At 46.0% G+C, this 23,623-nt stretch overlaps 1 protein-coding gene across 1 annotated transcript in view; it reads left to right on the top strand.

Annotated features, from left to right (window-relative positions):
- Positions 1 to 23,623, top strand: part of LOC144690862 (netrin-3-like) — a 228,483-nt gene that overhangs the window by 141,641 nt on the left and 63,219 nt on the right. Inside the window, exon 4 of the mRNA XM_078558711.1 lies at positions 4,195 to 4,344. Within this exon, the coding sequence (XP_078414837.1) occupies positions 4,195 to 4,344 (150 nt within the window). The remainder of the gene's footprint in view (positions 1 to 4,194; positions 4,345 to 23,623) is intronic.

The raw sequence follows: 23,623 nt of genomic DNA, 5'->3' as shown, positions 1-23,623 counted from the left end.
ACTCACACAGACTAGACACACACTGTTGTAGTAGAGTGGCTGAGTTGTACTATTAGTAATAGAGTTAAACTACAGACGCTTCTTAAGCGGAAACATTGGCCAGAATATAATGCTCGTTGGGTGGGCGCGTGCCCGACCTGCTCGAGCATAAAATGACACGCAATGACATCGCATGAGCTCCCCAATGTTGTCGTGCACACGCGTGATATTTTGTGTTGGCAGGCGCGCACCAGAGTCGGCAGTGTGCCCGCCGATAATTAAAAGACCTATTAAGGCCATTAAAGTTATAATTGAAAGAAATTTTTCACTGCCCCTCCAACCTTACAGTTGGCGGGCAGGCGAAAAGGCCAAGTGGCCTTTGCATGTTTTAGGAAACCTCATCCACGGGAATGATGAGGTCTTCAACAGCAAGTAAAAATAAAATAAAAATTTTAACATTTAATTTATAACATATCCCTGCTCATGTGACAGAGTCACATGAGGGGACATGTTTATAATATTTTAAACATCTCTACTTTAAATGCGTTAAACTCTTCATTTCCCTGAGGCAGCTCTGTGCCTCAGGGAGCTTTTCCAGCATGCACCAGCACACATCGCGAACTTGCATTCTTGACCTCCTCCCCTCCCTACATAGGCAGCAATGAGCGCTGCCGTGCGTGTTTTACACCAGGCGAGCCTTAATTGGCCTGCCAGCGTGAAATCGCGGGCAGCAGTCGGCTTCCTGACCACCCCCGCCGAGCCAGCCCAACAAGGGAAAAATCCTCCCCATTAAGTTTATTTACAATATACTCAGCAGCAACTACACGCGTGCTTTCAACTCCAACTCTATCTCTTCACTGTCTGCTGAGGTAGCCCGTGGTACTCTCCTATTGGTTAATACAGATCGTGTGATCTATCCTAACAAGTATTATTCTTAAAGGTACATTACATACTTAATAAAACCATAATTACTACACACACAGTGCAGACACACACAGTACAGACACGCACAGTACAGACACACACAGACTGGACACACACAGTGTAGACACACAGGCCTGAATCTTATGTTCTTTGGGCGTGCACGATTGGCGGGCCCAGAAGCAGATGCGAAATGGACTTCTGCCCGTGATTGGCTCCCAAATGTAATTTCACATTGGCTGGCCAATTAACGGCCAGCCAGCGTGAAATGTGCACTGAGAAAGGCTCAGCACTGCCAAGGGTGTGCGGGAGAAGGGAAGATGTGGCCTTGCAGTCCCTGAAGGTTGATGGCTGCTGTGGAGCTGTCTCAGGGAGCTGCAGTAATTTAAAAATGAAATGAGCTCCATGAACTGCTGCAAATTGTGACAGTACTGCAAATACTTGCACTGGCAGCAGACTATATAGAAGATCAATCCGCAAACATCTTTTATTTTATTTAACTCCCGATATTTCATCCCACCCCAGATGGAGTTTGTAGTGAAAACGTGAAGGCCGCCTGGCCGTTTGGCCCATCCACCAACTGTAAAAGTGGACAGGCTGCGTAACGCCACTGACAAGTGGTTCCTTAATGGGCTTAATTATCCACTTAATTGTCAGCAGGCGCGCTTCCGACTCCCGCGTCTGCCCGCTGACCGTAATGTTGCACGCGATGAAATTAGGACGCATGCCCGATGTCTTCTCGTGAAAATTCACACGATTCTGAGTCGGACGCACACCCGTACAAACAGCATAAAGTTCTGGCCACACAATGTAGTCACCTACAGTGCAGACTCAGACAGTGCAAACATGCACAGGCCAGACACACACACAGTGTATTCATGCACAGTGCATATACATGCAGTCCAGACACACACAGCTTAGGCACACACAGTCTAGAACTACACAGTCCAGAAACACACAGTCCAGAAACACATAGTGCAGACACACACAGTGTTTACACACACAGTGTATACCCACACGATGCAGACACACACAGTGCAGATACACGCACAATGCAGACACACACAATCCAGACACACACAGTGCAGACACACACAGTGCAGACACATAGTGCAGACTCACACAGTGCAGACTCACAGTGCAGAAACACTTGGTGCAGACTCACACAGAGTGCAGGCACACACAGTGCAGACACACAGTGCAGAAACACTTAGTGCAGGCTCACACAGTACAGACTCACACAGTCCAGACACACACACAGTGCAGGCACACAGAGTGCAGACTCACACAGTGTAGACACACACAGTGCAGACACAAACAGTGCCGACCCACATGGTGCAGACTCACACGGTGCAGACCCACACTGTGCAGACACACACAGTGCAGAAACAAACGGACCAGATGCACACAGTGCAGACACACACAGTAGCTGACACACACAGTGCAGACATACACAGTGCATGCATACGCAGTGCAGACACACAGTGCAGGCACACAGAGTGCAAGCATACACAGTGCAGACACACACAGTGCAGATGCACACAAACCAGACATACACATTCATACGTCCTGGATTATGTTCATAAACCTTTCGTTCAGAACAGTGTTTATATAAACCTGGTTCAAAGCTGTGCTCTTGTTCTGTTGACTTGGATCAGGATGATAAGGAAGTTGGAAGAGCAGAGTGAATTTACCCTCCATCACCAGACTGTAAGCTGCAAGTATAAACACATCCCTTTTCTGATATTAACTCCACTTGTTAATTTATACCAGTGCCTGTAGACAACAGCCTGCACTAACGCTCCTGGACACAGAGTTTCAGTGCTGAGATGGGCTGGAGAATGTTGGTCTTGTCTTTCTTTAATGGATTGGAAGCAATTTCCAATAAAGGTTAAGTTTGTGGCATGTAATGAGCATCAGTTAGTGGAGCTCCTATGCAGGCAATAGTTGGACTTTATCCAGCCCGATGTGAGATTCAGCACTAAGCTGTGAGGCAGATTTGTATGGTAAAATTGGAAATGGTTGAGGACAAGGAAGTGTCAACCTGTTCTGACTGTCATTCAGCACCTTGGAGAGGGAATAAGGCTCATGACAGGTTGATCTCTGTCAAAGTGTCTCACATGGGGCTCTGGGTAAGCTTGATACATTGTGTTGGACTTATTTATTTAAAGCAGGAATATAGGGCCGGTACTGGGATCACTGTTTTTCTTGATCTATGTTAATGACCTAGATTTGGGTTGCAGAGCACAATTCCAAAATTTGCAGATGGCACAAAAGTTGTATGTATTGTGAACTGTGAGGAGGACGGTGATAGACTTTGAGAGGGCACAGACTGGATGGCGGAATGGGCAGATACATAGCAAAAGAAATTTAATGCTGAGAAATATGAAGTGAAACATTTTTGTAGGGAGAACCAGGAGAAGAAATGTAAAATAAAGGATCTCAAATATTTGAACAAAGGTTGAATGTTGTTACTATGCAGTAGCAACATGAGTGGTATTTTCCACTAACAGGATGCTGCCGTCAAGCCAAAAAGATATTCTGCCTTTCACACAAATGAGCAATGTGGTATATAAATTTCAGTGTCTGGTGTGATGCCAGGTATATTGGTTATCCGTCCCAACGATTGGCGGATCATATCAAACAGCACGTCCCTTTGGCTGACTGTAACAGGCAAAGTACTGACTGTACCCAACTAGCCCAAGCTTGCAAAGCTCAAGACATAGTATCCAACATTAGATGTGATTTCGTGATTGGACAACACCTGCTAAATAATGCTGATTATTCTAAGAATTACACTGAAAACCAATTTAAGATTGTCAGTTGGGCTTGCAGTGTGGCTCACTTACACATGCTAGAAGCCACATATATTCACACACAGGGCCCTTTCCTTTGCAGACAGAAAGTACATGTCCACACATTGCACCTTTTTCAACTAACCAAAAGTTTAGGGAACAGTCATTCCCTGGTTCATTTACCAGGGCAATGCCTTAACCAATCAGAGTTGACCTGCCTGGTTTGAATTTGAACAAAGCTGGGCGGTTAACTGTTCCATGCTGCATTCTTCATGGCAATACCTCCACCAAAATCCATCTGGTTTAAATATCCAACTAACACTCCACATAATATCTATTTACGAACCAATCAGCACTCTCTTGTTGTGCGGTATAAATTGTTGTTCCCCTGTTATATTTTGGGAATTTCTTGTGAGCTATCCTGATGATGCAAGATGAAAAGCTTTGATAGCATGTCTGACACTTTGACTGATTTGTACCCATTCCTTTACTTATGCAGCTTGTGACTGTCATCCTGTTGGTGCTGCTGGTAAAACCTGCAATCAGACGACAGGACAGTGTCCATGCAAGGATGGTGTGACTGGCATCACATGCAACCGCTGTGCTAAGGGTTACCAGCAGAGCCGATCTCCAGTTGCTCCTTGTATCAGTAAGTCTCTCTTTGTTTCTTTTTGCTTCCATTACCATAGTCTTTGTCATAGCAGCTGGTGCCTGATCAAATCTGGACAGTCATTGGTTCACTTCGAATGAGGAGCAGGTGAGAGGAAAATCCCCACATTGCATTGTCTTTATGCTATGGACTGTTTCTAGAAATTAGAAATAATTTTGTGAAGAAAAAATAATTGGATTTGGTTACATCCAGCTGACACTCGACACAATATCCAACTGACACTCCTGACAATATCCAACTGACACTTCACACAATATCAAACTGACCTGCCACACAATATCATTCTAATACTCTTCGCATATCCAAATAAACTGATTGATTTTATATTCCCTATAATGTAACGTGGAACTACTACTATGCTTACTAGAACTCAGGACCGATGTAGCAGCCCTGTGTGTATATGAGGCACTGTGGGCCTAACAGCAGGAAAATTGTGTATCACCACAATCTGTAACCTCATGGCTCAAAATAACTTCCTCAGTAATCACCATCAAGTCAAGAGACGCACTCTAGTCCAATGAAGAACCCACAAAGGTGTGCCAGATGCAGCACCTGCACATCTTAAAAGGAGGCATGAAACTGTGAAGCTACTACATGTACTTGCAGCTGAACACTGACAGTAGCGGCTGTAGACAGAATTACTGATCCCACAGCCAATGGGTTGGAAAATGCTCTGTTGCCCTACCACTTCCTATTGAGGATGGTTGTGATTCAAGGCTGGAGTGTTTGTAAGTGTCTTGAGCCAAAAATGCAAACTAGATAATCCCACTTAGCCTCCTCCAAGGCCCCACTTCATAGCTACTAGTTTTTGGAAAATCTGGTTTACTCTGTGTGGCATTAAGAAGCAGCTGAATACATTGAACGCAGCAAATACAACAAGCCCTGACAACATTCCACCTCTACAACTGAAGATCTGTGCTTCAGAGCTAGCTGTTCACCTTGCTAAGTTGCTCCAGTACTGTTATGACACTGGCATTTACATAACAATGTGGACGATTGCCCAGGTATGTCCTACCAACAAAGAAGGACAAGTTTAACTCCATCCATTGTTATCATATCAGCCTCTTCACAAGCATCAGCAAAGTGATGGAAGAAGTCATCTGTAGCATAATCAAGCGGTTCCCAATCATTTGTCACCTGCATACTGATGCTAAGTTTGGGTTTCACCAGAACTGCTCAGCTGAAGATCTCACCACACCCTTGGTCCAGACAAGAACACAGGAGCTGAGTTCCAGAGGGGAGGTGAGACTTCCTGCCCTTGACATCAAGGCAGCATTTGACCAAGTATGTACCATTGAACCCTAGAATTACGGAAGGCAATGGTGGATGACAGCATTGGAGGCTGGGGAGGGGTTGTGGAAGGTGGGGTAGTGTTAAAGGGAAACTCTTCATTGTTTGGAGTTATACCTGTCGCAAAGGAAAATGGTTGTGGCTATTGGAGGACAAATATTTAAATCCCAGGACATCGCTCTAGGAATTCCCCAAGGAAGGATCTTTGCTCCAGCCATTTTCAGCTGCTTCACCCATGACCTGCCCTCCATCAGGATGTTAGGAGTCGGACTGTTCACTATCAATTACACTGTGTTCAGTTCTACTCGCAATTCTTCCAGTAATGAAGCATCCATTACAATCGATTATAAGATCTTGATATTGTCCAGGCTTGGGTTGTCAATTATCAGCTAACACTCACCACATATAAGATAATGATCAGCATGAACAAAAGAAAGCCCAATCATCTCCCTTTGACCATTAATAGCAACGCCATAACTGAGACCCCACCATCAACAGCTTGGGGATCACCGTTGACCAGAAGCTGAACTCGGCCAACCATATCGATGCAGAACATACTGAGGGGGTGGGGAGAAGTGGGGGGGGGAGTGGGTGGTGGGGTCCGGGTGAACAGCCAGAGGCCCTGGTCCATATTGGTATCAACAACATAGGTAGAATGTGGGGTGACGTCCTACAGGCAGATTTTAGGGAGCTTGGAAGGAGCCAAGCAAGCAGCACCTTAAAGGTAGTAATTTCTGATTACCCCCAGTACCACCCGCTAGTGAGTATGGGAATAGGAGGATTGAGCAAATGAATGTGCAGCTAGTGAGATGGTGCAGGAGGGGGGGCTTGAGATTCCTGAGACATTGGGGTGAGTTCTGGGGGAGGTGGGACCTGTACAAGCTGAAAGGGTTGCATTGTAATAGAATCAGGACCAATGTCCTGATGGGGAGGTTTGCTAGTGGTGTTGGGGGTTAGTGGTTTAAGCTAGCTTACCAGGGAGATGGGAACATGAGCGTTGATTCATAAGGGACAGAAGGAAAGCTGGAAATGGAAGGCAGAAAATTCATAAACAAGTGTTGAAGACAGAGAAATCAAACGCCAGAAAATAGATAACAAATGAGTTTAATGATCAATGGTATATACTTAAATGTAAGGAGTCTAGTGAATAAGGCCAATTGAGCTGAGGCCACAGATAGATGCTTGAAAGTATGATATCATAGCTGTTACTGAAGCATGGCTTAAAGAAGGACAGGAATGGCAACTAAACATTCCTGGCTACAGGATTTTCAGATGGAGTAAGAAGGATAAAATAAGGGGGCACAATATTCATTAAAGAAACAATCAGAGCTGCGAGGAGATGATATGTTGGAAGGATCATCAAATGAGGCCATATAGATTGAGCTGAGAAACAAAAAAAGGGCAATCAAACTGAAGAGAGAATATTATAGACCCTTATACAATCAGAAGGAGATAGAAGAGCAAATATGTAGGCAAAAAGGACAACAGAAAATGCTTCATTTTTGTCAGATATACTAATGAGAATTACTGCTAACGGAAAAGGGATCTTCCAGGACTACCAATAGATATATATGGAAAGATTGTTTTTTAGCAATGCAGAATAATACTTTTACTGCTATCAATTGTGTTTTTTTTAATTCATTCTTGGAATGTTGGCATTTCCAGTAAGTTCAACATTTATTGCCATCCCTAATTGCACTTGAGAAGGTGATGGTGAGCTGCCACCTTGAACCGCTGCAGTCCATGTGGTGTAGGTACACCCACAGTGGTGTTAGTGAGCAAGTTCCAGGATTTTGATGCAGCAACAGTGAATGAAAGACGATATATTTCCAAGTCAGGATGGTGAGTGACTTGGAGGGGAACTTGCAGGCCCTGGTGTTCCCAAGCGTCTTCTAACCTTGTCTTTCTAGGTGTTGGAGATCACAGGTTTTGAACATGCTGTTGAAGGAGCCTTGGTGAGTTGCTGCAGTGCATCTTATATATGGTACATATTGCTGCCACTGTGTGTCGATGGGGGAGGGAGTGAATCTTTAAGGAGATGGATGGAGTGTTGATCAAACAGACTGCTTTGTCCTGGATGGTATCGAGCCTGAATTTTGTGGGAGCTGCACTCGTCCAGGCAAGTGGAGAATATTCCTTCACATTCCTAACTCATGTCTTGTAGGTGGTGGAAAGGCACTGGGGAATCAGCAGGTGAGTTCCTTGACACAGAATTCCTAGCTCCAACCTGCTCTTGTAGCTACGGTATTTATATGGCTGGTCCAGGTAAATTTCTGGTCAACGTAACACCTCCAGGTTGTTGATAGTGGGGAATTCACCAATGGTAATGCTGCTGCGTGCCAAGGGGAGATGGTTATATCCTCTTTTGTTGGAGATGGTCACTGTCTCACAAATGTTACTTGCCACAGCCCAAGCCTGAATGATGTCCAGCTCTTGCTCCATTTGGACACAGACTGCTTCAATATCTGTGGAGTTGTGAATTGTATTGATACTGCGCAATCGTCAGTGAACACCTTCACTTCTGACCTTATTTTGGAGGGAAGGACTTTGATGAAGCAGTTGAAGGCATTTGGATCTAGGACACTATCCAAAGGAACTCTTTCAGCAATGTCCTGGGACTGAGATGATTGGCCTCCAACAACCACAACCATCTTCCTTTGTGCTAGGTATGGCTCAAAAAATGAAGAATTTTACCCCCTAATTCTCATTGACAGTTTTGCTAGGGCTTCTCGATGCTACACTTAGCCAAATGCTGTCTTGATGTCAAGGGCAGTCAGCCTCACCTCATAGAGAGTCATAGAGTCATTACAGCACAGAAGGAGGCCCTTCTTCTAGTCCCACCTCTCGCTGTGTATTCACTATACCCTCTGCCTTCCCTTCTCTGATGCTGAACAATCTGTGCTCAGCAAAGGACTCCCTTCACTTTTCTGGCCCATACCTTGATCGGGGGGGAGTTGGAAAGGTGGTGGGGTCCCGACTGATCAAATGGCACCCCCTGCCTCCGGAGTTAAGGTTACAATCAGATCAGCCATGATCTAATTGAATGGTGGAGCAAGCTCGATGGGCTTCTGCTTCTGTTTCTTATGATCTTATGATTATAAATAGTTGAGGCCTTGGTACTGATCCCTGTGGCATGCCACTAGTTTCAGTTTGCCAAACTGAAAATGACCCATTTACCTTGACTCTGTTTCTTGTTAGTTAGCCAAGCCACTATCCACACTAATATATCATCCCCAGCACCATGAGCGCTTATCTTGTGCAATTACCTTATATGTGGCACTTAACTGAATGCCTTTTGGAAATCTAACTTCACTACATTTACTGATCCCCTCTATCCACCCTGCTTGTTGCATCCTCAAAGAACTCTAATAAATTTGTCAAACCTGATTTCCCTTTCGTAAAACCACGTTGACTCTGCTTGATTGCAATAAGATTTTCTAAATGTACTGATGCCTCTTCCTTAATATTGGATTCTAGCATTTCCCTAATGTCAGGTGTTAGGCTAACTGTCCACTTGTTTCCTGCTTTCTTTCTGCCTCTATTTTTGAAGAGTGTTGTTACATTACAGTTTTCCAATCCACTGGAGCCTTTACAGAATCTAGGGAATTTTGGAAGATTGCAACTAATGCATCCACTATCTCAGCAGCCACTTCTTTTAAGTCCCTAGGATGCAGGCCATCAGGTCCAGAGGACTTGTCAGTCTTTGGTCCCATTTGTTTGCTTCATACTTTTCCTGTGGTGATAGTGATTGTTTTACGTTCGTACCTCCCTTTGCCCTTGATTTTCTACTATTACTGGGATGTTTTTAGTATTTTCTACCATGAAGATAGATACAAAATATTTGTTCAACGCCTCTGCTATTTCTTTGTTTCCCTTTATTTTTCCCTCAGTCTCATCCACTAAGAGACCAAGGTTTATTTTAGCTACTCTCTTCCCTTTCATATACTTGTAAAAGCTCTCGCTGTCTGATTTTATAATTCTTGCTAGTTTACTCTCAATCTATTTTTCTCCATTATTTTATGAGTTACCTCTCAAATCTTCTCTCAATCTGCTGTCCTCTGAGGAGACAACCCCAGCTTCTCCACAACAAAAACAGAATTACCTGGAAAAACTCAGCAGGTCTGACAGCATTGGTGGAGAAGAAAACAGTTGACGTTTCGAGTCCTCACGACCCTTCGGCAGAACTGAGGACTCGAAACGTCAACTGTTTTCTTCTCCACCGATGCTGCCAGACCTGCTGAGTTTTTCCAGGTAATTCTGTTTTTGTTTTGGATTTCCAGCATCCGCAGTAGCTTTTAGCTTTTTGTTTTTATCCCAGCTTCTCCAATCTGTCCACCTCGCTGAAGTCCCTCATCCCTGGAACCATTCTCATAATCTTTTCCTCACCCTCTCTAATGCCTTCATATCTTTCCTAGGTGTCTGGAATTGGACACAGTGCTGGGAGTTGAGGTCAAAGCAGTGTTTTATATAGTTTTATCATAACTTGCTTGCTTGTGTAAAATAATGTCAGGAATGAGTCCCAATGTATATTCACTGTGCTGCGGTAATGTATTTGAAACAGTTTGCTCTTCACGCTCCATTAACTTTCCAGCAGCAGCTCATAAGGACACCTGCCTGCAATGTGTTTTTGCAATAGTCATTTGATAACTGCAATCATGAGAGAGCAGGAAAACTGTGACCTTATGTATTGCTGCTGAAACATCCTCCATAATGTGGGATGCTGTTACTCTCCTGGAGCTGGTTCTGCACCAGTTGCTGCACATTCAGGATGGCTTGTCAGACAACCTAGGCAACCTTCTGAATTACAGCCTGAGGAAACCCATCACCCACTTGCTGTGCTACAGTAACAGATCTCCACCAGTGACTGTGCTCCGACATTACGTATCTCCAGCCTTAATGCAAAAAGATAAAACAAAACCAAAAAGAGCTTAGTACAAAAGTCAGCCTGTGCCATGTTGTCTCTTCTCAGTCCCTGTGATATTGACCATGGTTAGTCCCTGAATCAGATGCATTGCTAGTTTTTTATTGAAATCCCTTGTGGGAAGTCCCTGATTGAATTGCCAGAAACAGCTTCAGCAGCCGCTGTGATCCTTGATACCACCCCTGTTGTCAGGAAAGTGACAGGGAATGATTTCCGTAGATATCTCAACCCCACCATCTCATAGCTAAAGTGACAAATTCTTAAAAAGCAAGCTAGTTGTTGTAAAAAATGAATGTTGCGGTTTTTTCAAATATAAACCAATATAGATAGAGAGTTGGTTTATGAACCTTATCAATGGCTATCTAGTCTCTAACAGGTCAGAGGTCTTTACAAAATCTATATATTAGATTTGAAAATGCTTCAGAAAAAACATTTAAAAATCCTTCCTTTTATCAGTTGTCCATTCTGTCTTAGCAGCCTCGTATCTCTGATTTGTGGAACTAGTGAATGAGGCAGGTTTCTGGTGGATATTCGATTTTGATTGACAAGAACTTCTTAAAATTGGGTATCATTACTATTAATTTATACACTTGGGAGGCTTGTCTTTTCTTATTTGCTTCTCTCAGTCGTCTACCATACTCCTGTTCATTGCAACAGTGAGGATGACTGGCAATATGGGGAGAGAGACCAAAGTAGAGGACCACCAACCATAGCAATATCAGTGACAGAAACAGAAGGAGAGGCAGAGAGAAACACACAGAGACAGAGAGAGATGGAGAGAAACAGACAGAAAGAGAGAGAAAGAGAGACAGAGGCAGAAAGAGAGAGACAGAGACAGAGGCAGAAAGAGAGAGGTACACATACAGATAGAAAGCGAGAGATAGTGACTGAGAGAGGGAGAGGCACACAGATGCATACACACAGAGCAAGAGTGGGAGAGAGCAGGACACATTGGGCTGGATTTTACAAACCCCTGCCAGCCTATTTGAAGGTGGGGGCTTAATCAAATAAAGCAGGTGGCCTTCTCTCTGCCTTCCCACCCACCCATGACCTGTTTCCCATATTATGGTGGGCGTGAAGGCATCAGGCAACTGTCCTGAAGCCTATTGAGGCTCTTAAGTGGCCAGTTAATGGCCAGTGAAGGGCCTCATTCCATCCTGTCCTCTATTTCACATGTGGCAGGGGAAGGTAGAGGCAAGGTGGGTAGCCCAGTAACTTTCAATGCGTGGGTTGCTGTCGGGCAGGAAGGCAGAGGGGTTGCCTCCTTTGGGGGTCCCCTGTGGCACATTGGAGGCCCAAGATCGTACCCCTCCGTTTAACCCTCAACCCTGCCTCTCAAATCTGCCCACGCACCTGCCCCCCGCCCCCCACTCCACTCCCCTGCTATGCTAGCCAGGCCCTGCTGATAGTCCGGACTTGCCTGTCAGTCTGGGCTCCATCACCTCTTCTTCCTTGGGGACTGCCTGTTGTCTGATCAGTAGCCATTGTTCGTACCTGGCATTGTAATGACTACAGGTCTGCTGGCCAGTCAGATTGGCTGGTAGCTCTCTAATGCAGGACTTTCTCCCAGATGAGGGCAAAGGTCCCACTCTGAAATAATTAAGATTACTCCCAAAGTAATATTGCGAGAGGGGCAGCTGGGTTTCAGATGGGTGGGCTGATGACTGACTTTTTAGTCGGGGGCGCAGGGAATATGGCACCCAATAAAATCCAGTCATAGCAAAAGTAGATCACAGAGAGAGTGAGACACACGGAGGAACTGAAAGCTGGAGATGACCGATTGTCAGATAACTGACATTTTGTCTTGTGTCCTGTAAACAGTGAAGAGCGTGATGCAGGAAAAATTTTCAGACAGAAGTATGATTCAGCGATTGGATGAAGTTGGGCTTTATAGATTGTGAAGGTTTGAAACCGCAGCACTTGGGCGCTAAAGAGGGAGCTGAGAGAGGGGTAACTGGGCTCAAGGGGGAGAATTATTTATTTTCTGTATTTTGGTGTGTTCCTCTTTTTAGCAGTTGTAGGGTCAACAACTTTTTATGTAATGGTGCTGCACATGTGCAGAAACGTTGATATAAGAAATCACTCTGGTTTCGCAATGCTTGGGAAAAAAACCAAGATTTCATAACCTCCTCATGAGATCGTGAGAGAGGTTTGATTTTATTTACAAATCATGAGAGATAATATGTGTGCTTCTGGAGGGAGTTTAGACTTGTTCATTCCAGGCCCCGGTGTCACTGCCTCATGCAATCCCACTATTTCTGTAATTCTGATGAGCTTCTGAATTCATATACACACTATCAGTAAGATAACCTATTTCCATCTCAGCAACATTGCTGACTTCACCCTTGTCTCAGCTCATCTGCTGCTGAAACCCTTATTCATGCCTTCATTACCTCCAAACCTGACTACTCCAATGTGCTCCTGGCTGGTCTCCCACACTCTACCCTCCATAAGCTTGAGATCATCTTAAACTCCACTGCCAGTGTTTTCCTGTCATCCCTGTGCTTGCTGACCTACATTGGCTCCCATTTAAGCAACATCTTGATTTGAAAGCTCTCACCTTTGTTTTCAAATCCCCCCCAATGCTGAGAAGTTTGCTGCTATTGAGGGCTCCAACAGAACCGTAACTTCTGGGGAACCCACTTGCAGTATGCCTGAATAGGCTCCAGAGGAGCCCATGCTGATGGTTCCTCTGGAACATCTCATGTGGGAACGGGCCTTGATTGCCCAGTACTTACACTAGTTTTTATATTGATTTATTTAGGGCTGTTCCTCATAGGCCGAGACCCTGCTCAGGAACACATTTCTTTAAATCAAGACAGTTTTGGAAACACTCCCTCGCCTCTGGCAAACCCCGACACTTCTTCCCCCCGCTGCACCCCTGACGCCCCCTATTCCACCCCTGTGCCCCTGGCACTGAGGCCCCCAACCCCTCAGCAGCCCCAGCTCTGCTGGAAAAATAATCGAAAAACCCCTCCGCCAAGTGCTGCTTCTGGCACTGGTAGGACTGAAGGGCCAGACTGGAGAAGAGCTGCAGTTGCCAGGATTCGGGGCAAGAGGGTGGTTTGGAGGAGCCAGGGGAGATGGTTGAGTTGGGAGGAGCCACGAGGAGGGAGCAAAGCCAGGGGACCTAGGGGTGAGTGGAGCGGACATGCCAGGAAGGATGCTGGGGGCCAGGGAGGGGAGTGGTGGGGGGTAGGGGGGCAATGTAATTAAAAGTAAATCAAATCAAAAATTGAGAATCATGAAAAAACACCTGTCATTGAGCTGAAGACAGGCCTCAAAGGGAGTGGGGGCTTGGCTTCGCCAGCTTTGCACCATGACACTAGGCTTCTCCAGCCCAAACATCGTTGGCCCCAAGGTGCAGTTGGGAGAACAAATTCTGGCTGCAGATGACCAAAGTGGCAGGGTCGTAGTTGTTCACGCAGTCAGTGGTGAATATCTCTGTTTTGCCACTGACCACAAGTTCCAAGCCATAATCTCCTTATGTGGCTCGGTGTCAGATTTTGTTTTATAATGCTCTTGGGATGTTTTATTATGTTAAAGGTGCTATGTAAATGTAAATTGTTTTGTTATTCCCAGCATTTTGTCATAGTGCAGGCCAGGATATGTTAATTATGAATCAGTTTATGCACAGAAACTTCAGCCTCCCCCAACACTCAGTGATGTTACAGATCAAGGATTATTTGAAGGGGCAGTCTTACAGTACTATAGGCAAAGAGCAGGAAAGTGGAACTGATTAGATAGATCTTTCAGAAAGCTGGCATAGTCACAATAGACTGCATGTCATCTTTCAGTAGAGTATAATTCTATGCTTAGAGGTATTTTTACTCCGTACCTAATCTGTTTTCCTCCTGACCTTGGAGTGTTTGTTGGGATACAGTAGGAGGGATCTTTACTCTAATATATAACCTGTGCTGTACCTGCCCTGGGAGTGTTTGATGGGACAGTGGAGAGGAATGAACTCGCCTGCACCTCAGTTTTGTCCCATTCTCCACAGTGGAGCATTGATGAAGAATGTTGTTGTGTGTGATTACCCTCTTGTATGTGATTACCCTCTCCTTACCCTGGTTCCTGAAGTACTGAGGTACTCAGGCCACATAATTGTTCAATGGTTCAGGCATTATCTGTATTGACTACCTAACTAATATTTTTGTTTCAAATTATTCTTCTCCCTCATACATTGAATTACACCCTTTTTTCAATTCTGCAACTTAACACAATTCAGTGGTAATTTGCATCCAACTCCAGAGTGTGTTTGCAAACAGCCTTTTCACAAAATGGCTCTGTCTTTGCATTTTTACATTTTCCCCTCTGTTATTCATGTTTGTTCTAAAGAGCTTGCTGACAGTCACTCACTCCAGTGTGCTTCCCAAAAGAGTCCAGTTAATTCCAACAGACAAAATCCCTTTACTGTTGGCCAGCCTTGACTGTGATTCAAAGTCATCAAAAAATCAAAGCAGCACGGCATTCCTTTTCAAAATGTTCCAACATTCCCAAAATTCCTTGCACTTTCATTACATTTCATATTGTATACTTGAGGCTGCTTAACAGCTTCCAGGCTTGGCTCAGGTCTGCACGCCAGCTGCACTTTGTATTTTGTCAAAATTTTCCGACAATAACTTGGATATATTCCTTTCTTGACTGGCTGAGATTCAAAGCTGAAATGTCAAAGCATTACTTACACTTGCTAACTCATTGGTTGCTGTGAGAGGGACATTAATCTCTGTATGATGGACTAATTAAGCAGCACCATCCACACTGTGTTAGCGTGACACATCCTTAACCTTTTTACCATGTACCAGAGGCTGGAGCAAAGTCTGGATTGCTGCCCCTCCTACAGCCTATGTATGCTCTCCCCTATAACTGGCTCTACTCACCCATTTAATCTCCTCCCACAGCCCATGTACACTCTTTGCTATTACAGACTCTAACACCCGCTTGTCATTATTTCCTTCCACAGCCCCGTTTACCCCTAAGCCTCTGTTATCATAGACTCATTAATAATCACTTACAGAGGCAGAAATTCATCAGCCCTTGTTTTTTTGGTGATGTGTCTTTGTGAACACAACTCCATCCAAACTGAGAGGTTCACGTTATGCCTCATTATTATTAATTGGACATTCTGTCTGGCATGGGCTATAGTTCACAGCTGCTCACCCAAAGGTTGAGTCCAGGTGGGGGAAAGGGGGCAATGGCGGGAAGGGGGGATGTTGTTTATTGGGCCACTGTGGAGTTTGTAGGGGAGTGATCGGGGTATTGTGAAGTTTGGAGAGTTACTGATCGGGGGATTGCAGGGTTGAGGGGTAATACTCTGCTTCTCCTGATTCCAGACTAGTGTTGACAGTAAAATCCAACCCGCTGCAACAGTGATTGGAATATGGTGATGCTGGGCCAACACCCGTTTACCAGATAGACAGGTCCTCAAATAGGTGTAAGGATCCTCACTAACATCTGCAAGGAGCCTGGCACCTGCTTCAGGTACCAGACACTGAACAACTGGCCTGCGAATTTGCAGTGGCTCAAATATACATACACAGACTCACTCACTGAGCAGTATTTAATGGGACCTATAAGAATGGGAAATGAGGCAGGCGGTGGGTGTAATTAGGGTGCCGAAATCTTGGAGGTTTCTTGATGTCAGCTCGAGTGTGAGGAATTCAGTCGGTGGCTCGAGGAGTGGGCATCAGCCCAGCTGATGGCCAAAACCTATTTACCATGTATTTCCAAATCATGTATACTCATTAAATGGAAACTTCATCATATTAAGTCCTACCTTCAAGAGTAAGTCAGCAGTGCTCAGGAAACACATGCCTCCTGTTTTCCGACAGCTTAAAGATGTCATGCATGAGGTGAGATTGTTCAATCTTTAGATCTGAGGTGAGGTCTGGTCTTAGTCTAACTCAGCAGTGTAGGGGAAGGGAGCAGGAGAAGCTGGACAGCCTGGCAGTGACAAGGAGGAGGCAGGGAAAGAGGGGCCGAGGAGCTGGCTGAAGTGAGCCAGGCTCTGGTCTGTACGATGGTGTCCATCATTGCAGTGGTCTGGTACTGTGTGTACATGGGAGGCAGCTATACCATACATGGTAGCACAGCCATCAGAGAAGGTATATCAAGCTTGAAGGCAGGTCCAGCTGCAGGGAGGGCAGGTCAATGGTGCCTGAGGGAAGGTTGAGGATACTAAGGGCAGGTCAAGGATGATGGAGGGAGGCTCCAGGATGACGGCAGGAAAGTAGAGGGTGGGAGGGTCAAGCGAGATGGGAGAAAGCTAGATGGTGACAGAGAGAGGTTGGACCTGGATGGGCTGCAGCTGCAGGGTCACAGTTTTAGTGTCTATCGAAATGGCTGCTAAGAAAGTTTGAGCTTACAGGAAATCAGGTTGTTTTGCGAGGAGGTCCCTATGGGTTTGGAGGACTTCTGGGTGTGGCCCATGGGAGGGTCATGCATTCCCATTGGTCAACTGCAGCTGCTCTATGGACGAAAGCCATGTCAACAGAAGTGCTCATATCATTGTCCGCCTTCTTCACATAGTTCACTTTGTGGATTCACTATGGGTCTCACACACCCAATATTTTTGGGACCTTGGGCTGCGGAAGAGAGGATTCACCAGAGGAGGGCCTTGGTCACACAACAACTTAGGGCACAAGGCCATCATCCAGCACCAGCCAATGGAGAGGGAGGTCAGGAGAAACCCAACCATTACATTGCCGAAGAGCATTGGCATGTCAGCACATGTTCAGAACATGCACCACCTACCTCCAGATGACTGAGAAGCGATGTCAGAGAGGTCTTATGCTTAAGTGACCGTGACCCTGAACATCTATGCCAGTGGCTCATCCCAGAACTCCATGGAGAGGCATGTGTAGCATTTAGCAGGCTGCATACGGGAGGTGACAAATGCCCTGTTCAAAAGGACTAACAAATTCATTCAATTCCCAAAAGATGCTGATAGCCCGGGCCACTGGACCAGTTGGCTTTGGGGCAATCGCGTGGTCCCACAGGTCCAGAGTGTAATCGGCTGCACACACGTGACCATTAGATTTCCCTGAGAACAGCCAGCCTCATTTGTCAATCAATAGGGTGTTCACTCCCTTAACATTCAAGTTGTCTGTGGCCACCGGAAAAGGTGCGTGCTCATTTCCCAGGGAGCTCTCATGAGTCATACATTTGACGGAACTCTCAGCTGCCACAGCTATTTGAAACTCCTGCCCAAGTGCAGGGTTGGATCCTGGGTGACAAAGGTTATCCCTTCAGAACGTAGCTCATGACCCTGTATGTCATCCCCATGGCCTCATGGAGGAGCACTACAATGTTGCAGATGGCTCAATAAGAGCAATCATAGAGCAGATCATAGGATTGCTGAAAATGCACTTCTGATGCTTTGTCCGCTCGTTGGAGCATTACAATACGAACCACAGTGTCCAGGATTGTTGTCTTCTACTGCTCCTTGCACAGCATTGGGTTGTAAAGGGGAGAAGAATTGCCAATAGAGGACATGGAGGAGCTGCAAACCTCCTCAGATGACTATGTTGGAGAGGAATATTACGAAGAGGACAGAGATACCACGACAACTCTTTCAAGATTCCAGGGCCATGGAGAGATGTGCCAGGGCCTCATTTTCATTTGTCTTGCTGAGGCATGAGGCACCAACATGACCATCACTTCCTCACCTGCAAACCTTTGCCTGCTTTGAATGTGTACCCACCTCTCCAGCCTCCATCTAGAACTACCCCAGTAAACACATTCTCTATTCCCTAGAAGACCAAGTGAAGTGGACTGCCCTCACATGGGAAGAAAAGAGGTGACTAACTGTAGGATGCCAGCTTTGCACTGGCACTTAAGCCAATGAAGCCATCATGAGCCATCTTTCTGCTCCTTGCCCAGATTGACAGGGCCATGATTGCATGAGTAACACGAGACTTCTCACTCACATCAGTGACCTTGGCCAATCTCCTTGGTGTGCCATTTACAGATGTTGCATGTGCAGCCATGTCACATTGCCTTGAGAATACAAATCACGCCATGCACATTACCATCCAGTAAAGACTGACTCTAACACACCTCCACATTCTTGCCTCCACAAATGAGACGTCCTTCAGTAGCCTTTATTCAGCAACAACTGTCAATCATGAAGCATGACAGTGCAATATGCCCTCCAAAGGAGGCCTTGCCTATTGGAGGCTCTGGGGTCACCAGCAGAGGGGATGAGGAGCACCTGGTAACAATGGTAGTGCCCTGATAGGACGCCCCCCCCCAGGGCAGCTGGCTAGCAGTCCTCCTCCCTCTCAGTGCACAATGGCACCTCCCTGTATCCCTGTATTCTGTGCCGTAACTTTGGTTCTATTTTCAGCAGGCTTAGTATGGCTGAGACCAGAGGCCCATTATCAATGTAGGGTTCGGCATGGGCCTGATCCCAAACAGAGATACCATGGCAGCTCTCCAAGATTTTAGGGCCATGAAAAGACTTCCCAGGGCCTCATCTTCATTTGTCTTGCCCAGGAATGAGGCACCTACATGACCATCATTTCCTCACCTGCAAACCTTTGCCTGTTTTGACTGTGTGCCCACTTCTCCAGCCTCCATCTGGAACCACCTCAGTGCGCACAACCTCTATTCCCTAGACAGTCCTCCCACTGCCCAGGATCTTGGATGATGCAGCCTCCGTCAGCTGCTGGAACGTGTCTGTAAAGTGATCACTGGCATGTTGATCCACTGCACTACCTGCCTGATCCTCCTTGGCAGCCTGGTGGTCACCCATTTCCTCTCTGCTTGCATCCTCTTAAGCTCTGGGATGACTTCATCCAGAAACATCCTATCCATGTAGCTCTCACGTCTTACAATGCACCGTACTGACTCCAGCTGTTACTCAAGCTATGAAACCCGGAGTTTGAGCTCCTCCGGACATTTCCTGCACATATGGCAATCCAGGGCATGAGACACCCAAGAACACAGGGCTGAATCTCAGGATATGGGGTTGGCCATTTAGGATTGAGATGAGGAAAAATTCACTCAGAGGGTTGTGCATCTCTACCCCAGAAGGCTGTGGTTTTTCAGTCGTTCAGTGTGCCAGCTTGGTTCAGTAGGGAGTATGGGTAGCTTCGTTCAGAAGTCAAAAGATTGAGTTGTAGTCCCACTGCAGGACTTGAAGCAAATCAAGGCTGGTGCTTCAGTGCAGAACTGAGGGAGTGCTGCACTGTCAGGGGTGCTGTTTTTTTGGATGAGACATTAAACCGAGACCGTGTCTGCAATTTCATGTGTATGTAAAAATCCGATGGCCACTATTTCGAAGAAGAGAAGGAGAGCTCTCCCCGGTATCCTGGCCAATTTTTATCCCTCAATTGACATTGTAAAAATGGATTAGCTAGTCATTTGTATTTTGCTGTTTGCGAGAGCTTGCTGTGCTCAAATTAGTTGCTGGATTTCCTACATTCCAACATTACGTCTGATTGACTGTAAGGCTCTTTAGGATGTCTGGTGGTTGTGAAAGGCACTATATGAATGCAAGTCTTTCTTCTCTTTCTCATATTCAGGGTTGGGAATTAAGGGATATGGAGATCGGAAGGCAAAGTGGTTTTGAGGCTGAAGATCAGCCATGATTTTATTGAATGGTGGAGCAGGCTTGAGGAACTATATTTCTTAAATAGCTACTTCTGTTCCTATTTCTTATGTTCTTCAGTCTTTTTTATTCATTCATGGGATGTGAGCATTGCTGGCTAGGCCAGCATTTCTTGCCCATCCCTAATTGCCCTTGAGAAGGTGTTGGTGAACCACTGCAGTCCATGTGGTGTAGATGCACCCACAGTGCTGTTAGGAAGGGAGTTCCAGGATTTTGACCCAGCGACAGTAAAGGAATGGCGATATATTTCCAAGTCAGGATGATGAGTGGCTTGGAGGGGTACTTCCAGGTGGTGGTGTTCCCATCTATCTGCTGCCCTTGTCCTTCTAGATGGTAGCACTCATGGGTTTGGAAAGTGCTGCCTAAGGAGCTTTGGTGAGTTCCTGCAGTGCATCTTGTAGATGGTACACACTTCTGCCACTGTGTATCGGTGGTGAATGAAGTGAATATTTAAGGTGGTACATGGGATGGCAATCAAGCAGGCTGCTTTGTCATGGATGGTGTCAAGCTTCTTGAGTGTTGTTGGGGCTGCACTCATCCAGGCAAGTGGACAGTATTCCATCACACTCCTGACTTGTGCCTTGTAGATGGTGGGCAGGCTTTGGGGAGCCAGGAGGTGAGTTACTTACCACAGGATTCCTAGCCTCTGACCTGCTCTTGTAGTCACAGTATTTATATGGCTAGTCCAGTTCAGTTTCTGGCCAATGGTAACCCCCAGGATGTTGATAGTGGAAGATTCAGTGATGCTAGTGCCATTGAATGTCAAGGGGTGATGGTTAGATTCTCTCTTGTTGGAGATGGTCATTGCTTGGCACTTGTGTGGCGCGAATGTTACTTGCCACTTGCCAGACCAAGCCTGGATGTTGTCCAGGTCTTGCTGCATTTGGACATAGACTGCTTCAGTATCTGAGGAGTCACGAATGGTGCTGAACATTGTGCAATCATCAGCGAGCATCCCCACTTCTGACCTTATGATGGAAGGAAGGTCATTGATGAAGCAGCTGAAGACGGTTGGGCTTAGGATATTACCCTGAGGAACTCCTGAAGTGATGTCCTGGAACTGAGATAATTGACTGCTAGTTATGACTCCAACCAGCAGAGAGTTTTCCCCCTGATTTCCATTGACTCCACTTTTGCTAGGGCTCCTTGATGCCACACTCAGTCAAATGCTGCCTTGATGTCAAGGATCAGTCACCCTCACTTCGCCTCTGGAGTTCAGCTCTTTTGTCCATGATTGAACCAAGGCTCTAATGAGTTCAGGAGCTGAGTGGCCCTGGCAGAACCCAAACTGTTTGATAATACTTTTGATGACCCCTTCCATCTCTTTAATGATGATTGAGAGTAATACACTCACTGTCTTTCTCTCACACACTTGCCAAGTCCCTCATACGCAAAGTTCAGCTACCTTATTGTTGGTGTTATGGGTGTCATTCTAGTTCCAAAATGTTGTCGACGTGCATGTGGATGCTTCTAGTGGTAGCTGTGCCAGACAACATCTGGTGAAGGCATTAACTTGCACGGGGAGCATTAGCTGGATGTATGCAGAGTAGGCAGATTCTAACCTTAATGCTGATTTGAAGCAAACGCTGCTATTTTGGAGCTCAGTGCTCCAGTTAACACTCTTTGTTAACGCTGTACAACTGAACAATGTTCAATTGCAGGAAAGACCACCATCGAGTGCTCTTTAAGGGGACCATTAACTACTTTCAGGTTAGCTCCTGCTTGATTTCCATTGTGATTTGTCATGATTATGTAAGTGTTTGGTGTTTCCAGCGTTCTTTAAAATTGCTAAAGTTTACAGAGAGCGGTGTGGCATGTGCTGAAGGACTTTTCGCTGTCTTCACGGATTCTGCACAATCCACTTGCTCCCAGATATGGGTGCAGTAGTATGCATTCCCCTTGGACTACAGCATGAAACAACAAATGAGCAGAGGTGATGCAGAGCAAAACAATCTGCTGGAAGATGGAGGAGGTTGAGATGGAGAAAGACTCAGCAGGAGGCCATATCCATTCTTGGTGTTCAGGGAACAATTGTCCTGCCTGAACCACAGCATGGAACAGACTGTCAAATGTCTCCATGTCACTGAGAACATTCTCACTGAAATTTGCCACCTTTGGCAGCCATAACCTCAAAGCAGTGTGAGGATGGCATTGCCAATGCCTGTGAAGATGACCGTGGTCATGAACTTCTTTGTATCTGGCTCCCACCAGGCTGGAGCAGATGATAGTTACAACACCTCCCAGTATGCCATCCACTGTTCCATTAGGAAGTTCACTGAGGCTCTGTATTTCAAGAGGCCTGAATGCATTTCATTCTCCCGAGAGAACAGGCAGAGTGAGCACGCAACATTGTGAGGATTGTAGGCTTCTCCATGGTGCAGGGTGCCCCTGACTGCACACATGTAGCATTGCAGGTGCCACAAGTCAACTCTGAGCCATACCTCAAACAATAGGGATTCCACTCCCTCAATATCCAGCTGCTGTGTGACCATATGCAGAGGTTCAATGCCTGGTATCCCGGCAACAGTCATGATGCCTTCATTCTGCAGCAGTCCCCTGTCCCATCTGAAATTGATCCACATGACAAACCAGAGGGTGGCTACTGGATGACAAGGACTATCTGCTGACCACATAGCTCATAACTCTAATGCATAACCATGCATCCATGGACATGCAAGAAAAGCCATGAAATGTGATAAAGCAGACCTTTGGACTGCTTAAACAATGCCCCCACCATTGATCCGCTCTGGAGGAGCCCTGCAGTCCTTGGCAGAGCACATGTCAAGATTTGTTGTGATCTGTTGCATGCTGCTCAACTTCACCAACATGAGGGCACTCTCCTTGCCACCAGCTATATGGTGACCAGCTGAAAAGAGAAGGAGGAGCGGGGAGAAGAAAGGAGAAGGAAAACAAGACAGCCCTTTTTGCTTTAGGATTCCTGTGATCAGCTCATCCAACTGTGATACCAGCAAACGTGACCTCAATTCTCTATTTAGCAATAACCTCACAGCTTACTTTCCCCCATTACTGACCATCACGCTGTCCACTTAGCCACAGTGCTAAAATAAAAGCCACCACAAAGTAAATATTCCAAACCAAATTTATAAATCAAGCCATGTCATATTGCAAACAAACATCAACTAATCAACCTGTGCATTCCCTCTGTGCCTGTCTTCCATGTACCTTTGCCTGTCCGAAGGCTCCCGAACATTGCACTCCCCTGACCTGTTCTAATGTTTCTAAGTAGTGCACCCCCATGGCTGCAGCATTAGCTGGCGGGCGGCTGCTGATTTTTAATGGGGGAGACTGCAGAGGGCCTTGGAAGATGACCTGGTCCTTGAAGGCCTGGCTTTGGATTGCATCATCTCAGCATGGGTGGCAGCAGTCTGGGCTGGCTGGCAGCAGTCTGGGCTGGCTGGCTGACAGGCAGCAGC

Source organism: Cetorhinus maximus, chromosome 15 (assembly GCF_964194155.1).
Source record: "Cetorhinus maximus chromosome 15, sCetMax3.hap1.1, whole genome shotgun sequence".
NCBI lineage: Eukaryota > Metazoa > Chordata > Chondrichthyes > Lamniformes > Cetorhinidae > Cetorhinus > Cetorhinus maximus.
This window is presented reverse-complemented; position numbering and strand designations above follow the sequence as displayed.